The 17,199-nt window shown below is 42.4% G+C and overlaps 1 protein-coding gene across 2 annotated transcripts in view; it reads left to right on the top strand.

The window, feature by feature from the left end:
- Positions 1-17,199, top strand: part of LIG1 (DNA ligase 1) — a 313,956-nt gene that overhangs the window by 84,157 nt on the left and 212,600 nt on the right. For both annotated transcript variants that reach the window (XM_073657816.1, XM_073657817.1), the window contains one exon: positions 941-1,054. In XM_073657816.1, coding sequence (XP_073513917.1) covers positions 941-1,054 — 114 coding nt within the window. The remainder of the gene's footprint in view (positions 1-940; positions 1,055-17,199) is intronic.

The raw sequence follows: 17,199 nt of genomic DNA, 5'->3' as shown, positions 1-17,199 counted from the left end.
TCACTCAGATGTCCGGTTTTCACTCACACATTCTCAGTGATTTTCAAGGATAGCCATTGTACCCATTCTAGTCTGTGGAGCAATGCACGTGCTCATGCTTCTTCATTGACAGAGCGTCTGTGAAAAAATTCAGACGTCCTATTTTGATCCAAGTCTGAAAATGGCAGACAGCACATGGGTGCCATCAGTATGCAGCCATGTGCTATCCACTAACATTGTAGTGGCAATGATGAGCTTTGCAATGTATGAGTGTGTTTTTTTTTTTTTTTTTTTGCGGAAGTGAAATTCACTGCGGAAGCACTGATTCTAAAAACTGACACACTGATGAAAATCGACCTGTCTGAATGAGGCCTAACTGTCTGTATTGTTGTAAACTTGTCAAATACTGTCAGTTTCAATGACCTCTATTTAGCTGGAGCAGTGACTACAGGGAGAAAATGAAATTACATTCTCCCTGCAGCCACTTGCTGTAAATCATCGGGGCGATTCCCGTCACCACTTTCTATATAACTAGCTCATTATAATCAGTCTCCGGCATAGTGAGTGCGCTGAGGTGTGGTTACAGCCCACCCACTGGATAGTACATGGTGACTGTAATCACCCCTGCATGGCCCCGATGACTTAAAGCAAGCGGCAACAGGGAGAGTGTAACTCCGTGAGCTGCACTTCTCACAAGTCACACAGGAATTTAAAGATTACTTGTCATCAGATGAAGTGTCCAGTTTCTGCTCTTTTTTATTATCACTGCTCACCTGTGTATTCTGCGTTGTGCAAAAATTGGTGACAAGTCCTTAATTCTGTTTATCTGCAGTTTACCCGATATCTGCCAGTAAATGCCATCTGTGCAGGGGATCCGTTCCCTTAAAATTTCTGTTTGAAAATAAAGCAAATGCACAAGTTATTGCCCAAATTAAATGATGAAAATTCTTTTGTTTTTAAGCGCGTAAACAGATACCAAAGAGAAAACTAGAAAGTGCTGTTGAAAAGCCCAGCCCAAAGAAGGACGAACTTAACGTGCAAGAAACCAGTGCAAAACGTCAGCTGCAAGAAACCGGTAAATGTATAATCTGAGAATAGTATTGTTTATTTAGGTTGCCTAGCTAGATATTCACAGCACCACGAAATTATAATTGCCTTCTAAAACGGTCACAAACTAGTTCTCCGATCATGTGCCACTAAAACTGTCATAGGGGATGTTTTAGAATTGAAGCACCTTAATAGGATACTGTCAGGTTTATCCAGCAGGCACACTACACTGCAATACACAGGTATTGGGGTGTATTGTATTATGTAAGGGATCAACACTTTGCCTGGTCCTGTAGATGGACAAAGAAAATAGTTAAATATAGGTCAATGAAAGTCTCAGCTTTTTTTTGTTCTATTTTCTTTCAGCATTTGCTAGCTATCAGTAGTGTGTGCATTATATGAATAGCGCAATAGGGTCTTACCCGGAATAAAACAGAATAATTAATCAAAAGTTTATGCTAACCTGATGGCATTATGATCATACAACCATGTAAAGGTATAAAAACTGCAGCTGCTGCTGCAGATCCACAGGTCATCCGACCGATACAGTAGACTTGGCAGAGAATACATGGATATTTCTACGCTACTGATGAGTAGATTAAAGATCCAAAACCAGGAGTTTGTATAATTGTGGTTTTTAATCTATGCGTTTCAAAGTACACACCCTTCTTCCTCAGGATAGAACCACATAAGCGTACATGATCAGACAGATCTATAGGGGTTGAATTGAAATAAAGGTGCCCAGAAGACATATCACATGTCAAAGTTCAATGATTGTTTTCTGTGCTCTATAAATATTTCTAGACTTGATGTGAAACAAAAAGTACACAGTTATACATATTTGACATTTTGTATATTATGTACAAAAAAATAAATAAAAACCATGAATAAATTATTTAATAAAACTTTTTGTATCCAAAAAAGGGGAAATTAATATTAATAAAATTAGTTGTGTGGAGTTCGGGATTGAACTCGTGTTGCCTGAATTATTTGTGCCAATGTTGTGTTTATTTACGTGAGCCACATGAGTAGATATGAAGAAAATATACATTGTGTATATCTATCTATCTATATCTTTCATTAGTGATCAAATGCATGATTCAAAATATATTTTATATGTGGTATATTGAAAAATTGTTAGTTATAATTGACATGTGATATGTCTTCTTGGCGCATTTATTTGAGTTGAACCCCTATAAATCTGTCGGATCATCACATGTACGCTTATGTGGCTCTATCATGAGGAAGACGTGTGTACTTCGAAAGCGTCAAAAGCAACAATTATACAAACTCCTGGTTTTGGATTTTTAATCTACTCATCAGCAGCTTAGAAATTTCCATGTTTTCTCTCTCAAGTGTGCATTAAAATACTTACTGGTCGCTGTCTTTGCCGTTTCCAGCGATGTTCGATCCCTCTCCTGCCAACATGTAACTGCAGCTCTTTCTTGCCAACTCTCACCGCAAATCGTTGTTTCCCCTCTCTGAACCACTTATCACTGATGATGGTCATGAGCACGTCAATTTGTACTCTGACGTATGTACAGCCTCTTACATGTGTGCTCAGCTGCATTATCACGGATACACACATCCGGACTCCTGCTGTAACTGGTCCTAGTATTGCCAGTCTTAGCAGTGTAAACCCTCATATGCCGCTGTAAATAGTGACACTTGCACATCAAGTTTGACAGAGGGACAGTGTGATCGCAGGGCGCCCTTGGGTTGATATACTATAAGGATAAGTGCCCACGATGCAGAAATGCTGCAGATTTTTTCTGCATCTCCCTGGCAGGAAAAAACGCATGTGGATTGTACATGCATTTTTCCTGCCAGGGACATGTGGATGTGAAGCGTTCTTCACATGCATTTCTGCATGCGGGTTATCAAGCGCGTTTCTTAGAGATTTTAGCATCACTTGGAAAGTGCTTGACAACTTGGTCACACTATATAAATCCATGCAACCGGCATGGATTTATACAGTGTGACCAAGTTAATAGTTAAAAAAAATAATAAAAATGGTAAAAAATAATAAAAAAAAATCATTATACTCACCTTCTGATGGCCCACGGTCTTCTCTCCGGTGCGTCCGGTCTCTTGTACAGCTCGCGGCAGTGTAAAAAGGACCTTCCATGACATAATTTAGTCATGTGACTGATCACACGCCCACCGACGTCAGCGGTCGTGTGACCGGTCACATGACTAAATGACGCCATGGAAGGTCCTTTTACACCATTGGGAGACTGGGGGACATAGGAAGGTGAGTATAATGTTTATTTTTTATTTTAATTTTTTTTTTCTTAACAGGTACTATGGTACCCAGGTCTGGAGGAGAGTCTCCTCTTCTCCAGACCCGGACAGTGAATTGCTTAATATCCGCATATCCTCATGTAGTCATGCGGATATTAACCCCTTTACCCCCAAGGGGTGGTTTGCACGTTAATGACCGGGTCAATTTTTACAATAATGACCACTGTGACTTTGAGGTAATTACTCTGGAACGCTTCAATGGATTCTGAGAATGTTTTTTCGTGACATATTGTACTTCATGATTGTGGTAAAATTTATTCGATATCACTTTTGTTTATTTGTGAAAAAAATGGAAATTTGGCGAAAATTTAGAAAAATTTTGCAATTTTCAAAATTTAAATTTTTATATCCTTAAATCAGAGAGATATGTCACACAAAATAGTTAATAAATAACATTTCTCACATATCTACTTTACATCAGCTCAATTTTGGAACTAAAATTTTTTTTTTATTAGGGAGCTATAAGGGTTAAAAGATGACCAGCGATTTCTAATTTTTCCAACAAAATTTACAAAACCATTTTTTTAGGGACCACATCACATTTGAAGTCACTTTGAGGGGTCTTTATGACAGAAAATATCCAAAAGTGACACCATTCTAAAAACTGCACCCCTCAAGGTGCTCCAAACCACATTCGAGAACTTTATTAACCCTTCAGGTGCTTCACAGGAATTTTTGGAATGTGGAAGAAAAAGAATGAACGTTTAACTTTTTACACAAAAATGTTACTTTAGACCCAATTTTTTTATTTTCGCAGGGGCAACAGGAAAAAATGAACCCCAAAATTTGTTGTGCAATTTCCCCTGAGCACGCAGATACCCCATATGTGGGGAAAAAACACTGTTTGGGCGCATGGCAGGGCTCAGAAGGGAAGGAGCGCCATTTGACTTTTTGATTGTAAAATTTGCTTGAATAATTAGCGGACGCCATGTTGCGTTTGGAGAGCCCCTGATGTGCCTAAACAGTGGAACCCCCCCACAAGTGACACCATTTTGGAAACTACACCCCTCAGGGAACTTATCTAGATGTGTGGTGAGCACCTTGAACCCCCAGGTGCTTCACAGAAGTTTTGAACATTGAGCCGTAAAAATAAAATTTTCACATTTTTGCAACAAAAATGTTTTTCAGCCTCCAATTTTGCATTTTCATAAGGGTAACAGAAGAAATTGCACCATGCAGTTTGTTGTGCAATTTCTCCTGAGTAAGCAGATACCCCATATGTGGGGGAAAACCACTGTTTGGGCGCACGGCAGGGTTCGAAAGGGAAGGAGCGCCGTTTGACTTTTTGAATGTAAAATTTGCTTGAATACTTAGCGGATGTGCCCCTGATGTGCCTAAACAGTGGGAAAACCCCACAAGTGACATCATTTTGGAAACTAGACCCCTCAGGGAACTTATCTAGATGTGTGGTGAGCACACTGAACCCCCAAGTGCTTTACAGAAGTTTATAACATGGAGCAGTGAAAATAAAAAAAATAATAAAACTTTTTCCACAAAAATGATGTTTTAGCCCCAATTTTTTTATTTTCACAAGGGTAAGAGGAGAAAATGGACCTCAAAAACTGTTGTGCAATTTCTCCTGAGTACGCCGATACCCCATATGTGAGGAAAATAGTGTTTGGGCGCACGGCAGAGTTCAGAAGGGAAGGAGCACTCTGTGACTTTTTGAACGCAAAATTGGCTGGAATCGAGAGCGGACGCCATGTCGCGTTTGGAGAGCCCCTGATGTGCCTAAATAGTGGAAACCCCCCAAAAATGACCCCATTTTGGAAACTACACCCCTCATGGATTTTATCAAGGGGTATAGTGAACATTTTGAACCCAGAGGTACGACACAGAATTTGATAACATTAGGTCATCATATTGAACAAGTTGTCATTAGTCTTGAGCGCAAGTACGGGTATACACCAAGTATCGTGGGTGCTCGGGTGACATGCTCGAGTCTCCACCCACATGTTTCACGGTTATTAGACACCCAAAAAAAAAACCATGCGGGGATCGCTCGTGCATGGCAGGCAATCCACGCGAGGTTTTTTTTGGCCACAAAGCATATGGGGCGGAGACTCGAGCATGTCACTCGAGCACCCACGATACTCAGTGCATATCCGAGCACTTGATACAAACTCAAGTAGCCCACACTTGCGCTCAACACTGGTCACCATATCGTCATCCTTTTTTTTTTTTTTTTGTTTTTGAATTTTGGAAAAAATTCCTAGTCCAACCGTAACCCTAGCCCTAGAGTTTATTTTTTACGCCGTTCCTAGTGCTGTATAAGTGATTAGACGACTTTATTCTTCGGGTCGGTGCGATTACAGTGATACCAGAATCATATCAGGTTTTTATGATTGACAGCTGTCGCTCACTAAAAGACGCTTTTTTTTTTGCAAAATCTAGTTTTTGCATCGCCATATTTTGAGAGCTATAATTTTTCCATATTTTGGCCGACAGAGTCATGTGATGGCTTGTTTTTTTTGCGGGATGAGTTGATGTTTTTATTGGTACCATTTTCAGCCACTTGACATTTTTGATCGCTTTCTATTCCGATTTTTGGGAGGCAGAATAAACAAAAACCAGCAATTCCAGAATTGTTTTTATGTTTTTTTTTTTTTTTATGCCGTTCCGCGTGTGGTAAAATTGATAAGGCAGCTTTATTCTTCTGGTCAGTACGTTTACCGCGGTACCACATTTATATAGTTTTTCTATGTTTTTGCGCTTTTACACAATAATAGCTATTTTATAGAAAAAAATATTTTTTTGCATCGCTTTATTCTGAGAGCTATAACTTTTTTATTTTTCGACTGAGGTCGCAGTATGGCGGCTTTTTTTTTGCGGGACAAGATGACGTTTTTACTGGTACCATTTTTATTTATGTTTGTCTTTTTGATTGCGTTATACCTTTTTTTGCTTGGTATATGATGATAAAGCATTGTTTTTTGCTTTTTTTTTTGTTTTTTTACTGTGTTCACTAAAGGGGTTAACTAGTTTTTTTTTTTTTTCATAGTATTTATTGATGGGTACATTTTATTTTTATTTTTGGTGGATTATTTTTTCTTTAATATTTTTACATAATTTTTTTTTCACTTTCTGACACTTTTTTTTACTTCTATTCTTTGTCCCACTATGGGACTTTCACTTTTTTTTATTCTGATCTCCTGTATAGCACAGGAATGCAGCACCATTCCTGTGCTATACAGGCTGTCAGTGCTGCAGCTGCCGAAGATACTTTGGTCATGCACTGTGCATGACCAAAATGTCTTCCTGCTGTCTGGTGACCCGGATGTTGTTATGACGACATCGGGTCGTCATGGCAACATCTGGGAAGCCGCGGCAGACAACGCTGGAGGCCGGGAGAGGAGGTGAGTATTGCGATCACCTCCCCTTGCCCCCGCAATGCTGCGATCGACTTCGATCGCAGCATTGAGGGGGTTAATGTGCCGGGAGTGGTGCGGGACCGCTCCCTGCACGTAGCACCGGGTGTCAGCTGTGACTATCAGCTGACATCCGGTGGCGATCGCCCTGCACCGCTTGTGTGCGCGCGCGATCGCCTTATGACCTAATATGTCATTGGTCTAATCGGCCCAGGTCACCATGTGTTACTATTAGGTCACACGTCAGAATGGGGTTAAGCGATTCAATGCAAGTCAATGGCGGCAATTACGCTGCGTGTCCGCAAAATTAATGGAGGAACACCACAGTTTCCCTCTCTTCCCATTCCCTCACACCATAGAGGGGTTGTTATATTTTTTGTATATATTTATGTGGTTTGTTATTGCAGATACTCAAGTGTCATAGTTTTTGTGGCTCTTTTTAATATTGAGATTAAAAGTTATATTTTAATGTCTGGTAACCTCGCACTGATATAATGATAATATCATTAATTTACTTGATGAGATTTGCTAATAGTCTCTGGTTGTTGAAGGCAACCTCTTTTTCTGCTATTATACCTGTATGAAGCATGCCGTAAGAGTGCCTGAATTGCTAGATTTTTTTTTTTCATCCAAAACTTAAATAACTAATCAGAGAGTTGTTTGTACCAAAAATTCACAACTAAAAACTGTAGCTTGTCCCACGAATAAGACCTCACACAACAGTCTACAGAAGAATAAAAAATGTATGGGTCTTAAAATATGGTGAACTCATAAAATGATTTTTTTAATCATTTATTTTGTGCTGTTACCCAATTTATATAGTTAGTTTATTGTCATTATCATATAGGCCTGCATAAAAAAGTTAAAGCAGTTGTGCCTTGAGCAAAAGCATATTTTAATCAAAAAATCTTGGAATAAAAATAAACTTCACAATTGGATGTGTTTTTTAAAAGAAAATGTTCCTGTGCTGAGATAATCTTATTAATGCGCCCCTATGTAATGGCTGTGTCTGACCGTACAGGAACATGGTCTGATCATACCACAGCTCCTGGGCAGGGGAGGAAAGAAGAGAGTATACAGACAGGACAGCAGGGGATTACAGCTGATTCTTTCTGTGAGGTAAAACATTGTTTAAAAACAGGCAGTGAAATGTTTTACCCCACAGAAAGCACACCATGGGGTCACAGCTGATTCTATCTGTATACTTTTTTGCTTCCTCCCCTGCCCAGGAGCTGTGGTATGATCAGACCATGTTCCTGTACGGTTCCATTTTTGAAACTTATTATACCAAGATCTGTTGATTAAAATAAACATTTATTCAAGGTTAAGCAGAACAGTGATATTAAGAAAAAAAAAATCCAGAATTGTTTCTTTTGCACGTTCCATCTACCAAAAAGTGGAAAAAAAAGTGAGCAAAGGTCGTCTGTACCTGAAAATGGTAACACTGAAAACGACATCTTATCCCTCAAAAAATAAGCCCATGTGCAGCTCCATTGATGGAAAATTGTAAACTTCTAGCTCTCAGAATGTTGCGACACAGCAAATGATTTTTCCTCAATTGTGTATTTATTGCACAAAAGTAGTAAAGCATAAAACTATTTAAAGTTGGTATCGCCATAATCAGGCTGCCGTGCAGAGGAACAGTTGTTCAGCATGCAAACACTTGGAAATTCAACACCTAAAAGAGAATTGCTGTTTTATTTTGATATTTTCCCTATAGAGTTAACCCCTTAATGACATGACTATTTTCCGTTTTTCTCTTTCTGTTTTTTTTCCTCCCCTTCTTCCAAGATCCAATATGTTTTTATTTTTCCCTCAATATAGCCATATGAGGGCTTCTTTTTTGCTGGAAGAGTTGTACTTTTGAATTACACCACTCATTCTACTACATATTATACTGGAAAATGGGGGAAAAATACAAGTGCGTTGAAATTGCAAAAAAGTGCAATTCCACGATTGTTTTTTGGGTTTTTATTTACCATGTTCACTATATAAAAACTGACCTGGCAATATGACGAGTATACAGATACAGAACATGCACAGTTATCTTTTTCTCCACTTAGAAAAAAGAAAAGAAAAATTGCTTTTGTTGCCATTTTCTAAGACCCGTAACGATTTAATTTTTTGGGATATGGGGCTGTGTGAGGGCTTATTTTTTGCACACTGATCTGATGTTTTTATTGCAGTGTTGCAGCTGCCAAAAAAAATAAAACTTAATTTGGATGTTTTGATTGTTGTTTCTTGTTACACAGTTTACCGATCGGATTCGTTTACTTTATATTTCAATAGATCGGACTTTTAAAAACTCCGCAATACCAAATATGTGTTGCTCTCATTGTTTGTTTTTATATTTAATGGTGCAAAAGGGGTGATTTGAACTTTTTTTTTATAACTTAAATATTTTTATAAACATTTTGTTTTCACTTTACAGCAGGATTTAAGCTGCTGTTAAAGGCACATGATGGCTGATTAAATCAGCCATCATATGTTGGGAAAGATGGAGGCTCGAAGTGCGAACCTGCATCAAAGGCAGGGATAACATATGACCTAAATGTACGTCATATGTCATGAAAGGGTTGATAAAAGTTTGGTTAGTTAATTGCTGCCACTGATGAATATAACTCATCCTGAAAAAAAATCCCTCATACAGCTACGATGAAGCAAAAATAAAAATACTGTGGCCTAGATCCTTCGTTGTTGTTTTCCGGAGTAATTTGCTCCTTGTTTTTGTGGCTTCAGTATTTGCATCTTATTCTCTATAGGTTTTAATCAACTTTTTGTAGTTGTCCTTTTAATTCCCTTAATTTATGTTTTTCTCAATTTGGCGTGTTCAGATGTTTTAGACAGATTCAGGAAATGCGACTTTTATCAAACATCTCACTGTAGTCGCTGCCAGGAGTACGGCTATGCGCCCACGATGCAGAAATGCTGCATATTTTTTACGCTTCTCCCTGGCAGGAAAAACGCATGCGCATTTTACATGCTTTTTTCCCGCCAGGTAGCAGCGTTTGTCAAGCGGAAAATCCGCTGCAAAAACGCTTGAAAAACGCATAGTGGGCACGCAGCCTGTAAATCCATGCCGTTTGCATGGATTTATATAGTGTGAACAAGCTGTCAAGCACTTTTCCAAGTGATGCTAAAATCGCTTGGAAAAGCACTTGATAACCCGCATGCAGAAATGCATGCAAAAATTCTTCTACCTGGTGGGAAAAACACATGTAAAAACCGCATGCGTTTTTCCTGCCAGGGAGAAGCGGGAAAAATATGCAGCATTTCTACATCGTGGGCACATAGCCTTATAGTGTGGCCAAGTAATAGTTAAAAAAAAAAAAAAAAAAGAATATTTTTTATTTTTCACCATTCTTAAAGATTATACTTACCGTCCGATGGCCTCCGGTCTCCTTCTCCAATGCATCCGGTCTCCCCGGTGTCTCGCAGTGATGTGAGGACCTGCGATGACGTCATTGAGTCATGTAGCAGGTCACGCGACTGCCAACATCAGCGGTCGCGTGACCTGTCACATGACTCAATGACGTCATGTCAGGTCCTCAAACCACCGCGAGCCGCCCAACACACCGCACGCATCGCTGAGGAGACATCGAAAGGTGAGTATAATCTTCATTTTTTATTCTAAATTCTTTTTTTTACAGGTACCCAAGTCTGGATGAGAGTCTCTTCTTCTCCGGACACGGGTACCATCCGCACATTGAACCGTGTGATATCCGCATGTGCAGATGCAGTGATGCGGATGTCACGCTGTCCAATGCAAGTCAATGGCGGCACAGCACATGCGGATTATCATTGGGGACCATGTGGCACGTATTACCTAGGGTTTTTTAATTGTTTACGCTGCAGAAATTCCACGGCAGAAACGCTTGAAAACCGCATAGTGGGCACGCAGCCTAAGGCTACTGGTTCGAGTTAATTTTACCGCATTTTAGACATGTGACTTTTTAAAGAATTTGCGAATTTGTGCTGAAAAGTTAATGTTAGGGCGCAGACAGAGGACCTTACTTCTTGTGTGAGGATTGCATCGCAATCCTTGGACTGGCCCGGCACCTCTCCTGACCTGAGCTTGACAGATTGATGTATTTCCATGCAGCTGTTACTCTCAGGACAGCAGAGATGATGAGCCAGGCACAGGATTGGGATGCGATCCTCGCATAAGAAGTACGGCCGTCTGTCTGCACACTAAGCTTGAAAGCCTTGTTCTGAGTCTCATAGATTTACATTTCAAAAGTGATCACTGATCTACAGAGAAGACAGTGTAGTCAGCCGGCTAGTCACAACTGCGGTCATGTGGTCATGTGATCCAGGAGAGGTCTGGAGCAGCGCTGGAAATGGCAGAATAGAGACTGATAAGTATTTTAATGAACATACATTACTGATGACTAACTGATGGTAACAAAAAAACAGCTGGAGTGCTACTTAATTATTTTTGAAAAAAAAAATCCTTTTAAAACAAAAACCTATTTGTATCCAAAATATATATATATAAAAAATGAGGCAAATTTAGTACTGTGGCATCAGATAATGTAAAATTTCCAGCGTATACAATGATCACAGTATTTATTCTTTATATTAAAACTGGAAAAATGGAAATCTTGTGCCTTAGAATACGATGACATATTGACACATTTTTTTTAAAGAAAAATACTACATATGAATAGTGGTAATTGTACTGACCCACAGAATGAATGTAACATGCTACAAATGCCATAAATCAAAGCCCCCAAAATATATACAGTACAGACCAAAAGTTTGGACACCCCTTCTCATTTAAAGATTTTTCTGTATTTTCATGACTATGAAAATTGTACATTCACACTGAAGGCATCAAAACTATGAATTAACACATGTGGAATTATATACTTAACAAAAAAAGTGTGAAACAACTGAAAATATGTCTTATATTCTAGGTTCTTCAAAGTAGCCACCTTTTGCTTTGATGACTGCTTTGCACAGTCTTGGCATTCTTTTGATGAGCTTCAAGAGGTAGTCACCGGAAATGGTTTTCACTTCACAGGTGTGCCCTGTCAGGTTTAATAAGTGGGATTTCTTGCCTTATAAATGGGGTTGGGACCATCAGTTGTGTTGTGCAGAAGTCTGGTGGACACACACCTGATAGTCCTACTGAATAGACTGTTAGCTGCTTTTTTCTTGCCATAATACAAATTCTAAGTAAAGAAAAACGAGTGGCCATCATTACTTTAAGAAATGAAGGTCAGTCAGTCCGAAAAATTGGGAAAACTTTGAAAGTGTCCCCAAGTGCAGTTGCAAAGCCCATGAAGCGCTACAAAGAAACTGTCTCACATGAGGACCGCCCCAGGAAAGGAAGACCAAGAGTCACCTCTGCTTCTGAGGATGAGTTTATCAGAGTCACCAGCCTCAGAAATCGCAGGTTAACAGCAGCTCAGATTAGAGACCAGGTCAATGCCACACAGAGTTCTAGCAGCAGACACATCTCTACAACAACTGTTAAGAGGAGACTTTGTGCAGCAGGCCTTCATGGTAAAATAGCTGCTAGGAAACCACTGCTAAGGACAGGCAACAAGCAGAAGAGACTTATTTGGGCTAAAGAACACAAGGAATGGACATTAGACCAGTGGAAATCTGTGCTTTTGGTCTGATGAGTCCAAATTTGAGATCTTTGGTTCCAACCACCGTGTCTTTGTGCGACGCAGAAAAGGTGAACGGATGGACTCTACATGCCTGGTTCCCACCGAGAAGCAAGGAGGAGGAGGTGTGATGGTGTGGGGGTGCTTTGCTGGTGACACTGTGGGGAATTTATTCAAAATTGAAGCATACTGAACCAGCATGGCTACCACAGCATCTTGCAGTGGCATGCTATTCCATCCGGTTTACGTTTAGTTGGACCATCATTTATTTTTCAACAGGACAATGACCCCAAACACACATCCAGGCTGTGTAAGGGCTATTTGACCAAGAAGGAGAGTGATGGGGTGCTGCGCCAGATGACCTGGCCTCCAGTCACCAGACCTGAACCCAATCGAGATGGTTTGGGATGAGCTGGACCGCAGAGTGAAGGCTAAAGGGCCAACAAGTGCTAAGCATCTCTGGGAACTCCTTCAAGATTGTTGGAAGACCATTTCCGGTGACTACATCTTGAATTCTAACAGTCTATTCAGTAGGACTATCAGCTGCGTATCGACCAGACTTCGGCACAACACAACTGATGGTCCCAACCCCATTTATAAGGCAAGAAATCCCACTTATTAAACCTGACAGGGCACACCTGTGAAGTGAAAACCATTTCTGGTGACTACCTCTTGAAGCTCATCAAGAGAATGGCAAGAGTGTGCAAAGCAGTCATCAAAATAAATATTTATTGTGACTTCTGGAATGTGACAGTGAAAAAACTCAACTTTGGTTACATATCAGCTCGTTCAATAGAGGAGGGATTCAGCCAGCTCTGCAGACCCAAGCCATAAGCCAGGCTCGGTGATGGATTTCACTGTTTCTGTAGCCAAATTTTTTTTTTATGAAACTTTTTGCAAAAAATACTTTACAGCCAGAAATGTGCATTTCAACAGTTTAGGCACAACTGTTTTTTTTGGTTATAGCTATAGATGTATATCTATATCAAAATCCCAGCGCAGAGCCACAATGTGTTTCTCAAGAAAGCGAACGTGAAACGCTTGTCATGGCTCTCCCCTGGGATTCTGCACAGGCACTTTATAATGGATAAGCACTTTATTTGACATGTTCATGCATTTTGTCTTTAGCAAAACTAATATGCTGCTAGGTATAGGTAATGAGTAAATCGGCTATTAGTAGTGATGAATGCAAGTGCTCGTTACTCGAATTTGCCTAGGGTGCTTCGGGTATGCACCGAGTAGCGAGGCTGCTCAAGTGACCCGTTCGAATCCCCGCAGCCACATGTTTCGCGGCTGTTGGACAGCCAGGACACATGCAGGGATTGCCCATGTTTGTCATGCAATCCCCTTTTGTTTTGTGGCTGTCACACTGTGGATGTCACTTGAGCACCCTCGATACTCTGCATACCTGAGCACCTTAGGCAAACAAGAGTAATTCGCACTTGCACTTATCAGTAGCTATTAGGCATTACTATTAGTCTCATTCAGTTGCTAACTGTTCATGACTACTGCCTGCTAATCCTCGGGATTTAGTATCTTCTTTTGTCCACCTCTTTTTATTGTATGTAATTTTTTTATTTTTATATTTTATCATTTTTTTTCACCAATAAGTGATCATTTTTTTATATATACTCTGAAGTCAATACTCTCATTTTGTGTATCAAATAGGCTATAGTCCCTTTATTACATTGGACACATAAACAGACACAATATTTCTCAATTCCATTTATCACATGCAAATGACCCTTGTGACAATTTGTTGGGGCGCCAGGTTTCCCAGACATTGTCCCCCTCGGCATGTTTTCACACTCCTGTGGGCGTGATGACATAAATGATTTCCATGAGCCGGCATAATCGTCCGCTCTCTGCGAATCTTTCACATGCGCGTGGCTTTCTTCACTCAGGCCATTGTGCAGCTGTTCCGGCTCCTCTGTGCACGTCAGCACAGTCCTTCGGCTCCTCTGTGCACGTCAGCACAGTCCTTCGGCTCCTCTGTGCACGTCAGCACAGTCCTTCGGCTCCTCTGTGCACGTCCGCCATCTTCTGCACTTCCTGACGTGCGCAGTGCTGCGCCTCTGGAGCCGGGAAGCATGTGCATGAAGAAAGATTTGCATTGGCTGGTGTTGACGTTGGCTCTTGGAAATTATGTTGTCACGCACACAGGGGTGTGATAACATGGTGAGAGGGACGACTAGTTTCGGGAAACAATAGTGCCATCGACTAGGCAAAGCGTTCATTTGCATTTAATACATGTACTTTGGAAATACTTTTTATAAAAATCTGTTTGTCCAAGGTAATAAAGGGACTGTTATGAAGGGTATTATCCTGTTTAAAATACCCAACTGCTGGTGGTTTGGGGGAAATGGGGGTCTAATGAAGGAAAGTGTGAACAAGTGCAATGTATACAAACAGGTTACTCGGTGGGGTTCACTGGCCTGTTTAGATGGGCTTTTAGTGGGGAAGGAGAGTTCCTATAATCACTCATTTCAGGATGCTTTTCAATCTAAATGGGGACCTAGGATTTGGACTAGGCTTGAAAGTAGTTAACTCAGTCAGAAGACTAAAGCATGCGATGAGAACGGGGAGTGCGTCCTGTGGTATAGAAAGCCAGCCGTCTTATAGAGCCCTGAGTGCGTCCTGTGGTATAGGAAGCCTGCCGCCGTATAGACCCCTGAGTGCGTCCTGTGGTATAGGAAGCCAGCCGCCTTATAGACCCCTGAGTGCGTCCTGTGGTATAGGAAGCCAGCCATCTTATAGAGCCCTGAGTGCGTCCTGTGGTATAGGAAGCCAGCCGCCTTATAGAGCCCTGAGTGCGTCCTGTGGTATAGGAAGCCAGCCGTCTTATAGAGCCCTGAGTGTGTCCTGTGGTATAGGAAGCCAGCCGCCTTATAGAGCCCTGAGTGTGTCCTGTGGTATAGGAAGCCTGCCGCCGTATAGACCCCTGAGTGCGTCCTGTGGTATAGGAAGCCAGCCGCCTTATAGAGCCCTGAGTGCGTCCTGTGGTATAGGAAGCCAGCCATCTTATAGAGCCCTGAGTGCGTCCTGTGGTATAGGAAGCCAGCCGCCTTATAGAGCCCTGAGTGCGTCCTGTGGTATAGGAAGCCAGCCGCCTTATAGAGCCCTGAGTGCGTCCTGTGGTATAGGAAGCCAGCCGCATTATAGAGCCCTGAGTGCGTCCTGTGGTATAGGAAGCCAGACGCATTATAGAGCCCTGAGTGCGTCCTGTGGTATAGGAAGCCAACCGCCTTATAGAGCCCCGAGTGTGTCCTGTGGTATAGGAAGCCAGCCGTCTTATAGAGCCCTGAGTGCGTCCTGTGGTATAGGAAGCCAGCCGCCTTATAGAGCCCTGAGTGCGTCCTGTGGTATAGGAAGACAGCCGCCTTATAGAGCCCTGAGTGCGTCCTGTGCTATAGAAAGACAGCCGCCTTATAGAGCCCTGAGTGCGTCCTGTGCTATAGAAAGACAGCCGCCTTATAGAGCCCTGAGTGCGTCCTGTGGTATAGGAAGCCATCCGCCTTATAGAGCCCTGAGTGCGTCCTGTGGTATAGGAAGCCATCCGCCTTATAGAGCCCTGAGTGCGTCCTGTGGTATAGGAAGCCAGCCGCCTTATAGAGCCCTGAGTGCGTCCAGTGGTATAGGAAGCCAGCCGCCTTATAGAGCCCTGAGTGCGTCCTGTGGTATAGGAAGCCAGCCGCCTTATAGAGCCCTGAGTGCGTCCTGTGGTATAGGAAGCCAGCCGCCTTATAGACCCCTGAGTGCGTCCTGTGGTATAGGAAGCCAGCCGCCTTGTAGAGCCCTGAGTGTGTCCTGTGGTATAGGAAGCCAGCCGCATTATAGAGCCCTGAGTGCGTCCTGTGGTATAGGAAGCCAGCCGCCTTATAGAGCCCTGAGTGCGTCCTGTGGTATAGGAAGCCAGCCGCCTTATAGAGCCCTGAGTGATTCCTGTGGTATAGGAAGCCAGCCGTCTTATAGAGCCATGAGTGTGTCCTGTGGTATAGGAAGCCAGCCGCCTTATAGAGCCCCGAGTGCATCCTGTAGTATAGAAAGCCAGCCGCCTTATAGAGCTCCGAGTGCGTCCTGTGGTATAGGAAGCCAGCCGTCTTATAGACCCCTGAGTGCGTCCTGTGGTATAGGAAGCCAGCCGCCTTATAGAGCTCCGAGTGCGTCCTGTGGTATAGGAAGCCAGCCGTCTTATAGACCCCTGAGTGCGTCCTGTGGTATAGGAAGACAGCCGCCTTATAGAGCCCTGAGTGCGTCCTGTGCTATAGAAAGACAGCCGCCTTATAGAGCCCTGAGTGCATCCTGTGCTATAGAAAGACAGCCGCCTTATAGAGCCCTGAGTGCGTCCTGTGGTATAGGAAGCCATCCGCCTTATAGAGCCCTGAGTGCGTCCTGTGGTATAGGAAGCCATCCGCCTTATAGAGCCCTGAGTGCGTCCTGTGGTATAGGAAGCCATCCGCCTTATAGAGCCCTGAGTGCGTCCTGTGGTATAGGAAGCCATCCGCCTTATAGAGCCCTGAGTGCGTCCTGTGGTATAGGAAGCCAGCCGCCTTATAGAGCCCTGAGTGCGTCCTGTGGTATAGGAAGCCAGCCGCCTTATAGAGCCCTGAGTGCGTCCTGTGGTATAGGAAGCCAGCCGCCTTATAGAGCCCTGAGTGCGTCCTGTGGTATAGGAAGCCAGCCGTCTTATAGAGCCCTGAGTGCGTCCTGTGGTATAGGAAGCCAGCCGCCTTATAGACCCCTGAGTGCGTCCTGTGGTATAGGAAGCCAGCCGCCTTGTAGAGCCCTGAGTGTGTCCTGTGGTATAGGAAGCCAGCCGCATTATAGAGCCCTGAGTGCGTCCTGTGGTATAGGAAGCCAGCCGCCTTATAGAGCCCTGAGTG

The sequence above is a fragment of the Phyllobates terribilis genome, unplaced genomic scaffold, assembly GCF_046119375.1.
Source record: "Phyllobates terribilis strain yellow unplaced genomic scaffold, ASM4611937v1 Scaffold_12__6_contigs__length_324123572, whole genome shotgun sequence".
NCBI classification, from domain to species: domain Eukaryota; kingdom Metazoa; phylum Chordata; class Amphibia; order Anura; family Dendrobatidae; genus Phyllobates; species Phyllobates terribilis.
Note: the sequence above shows the minus strand (reverse complement) of the source record. Positions and strands in the feature narration are given on the sequence as shown.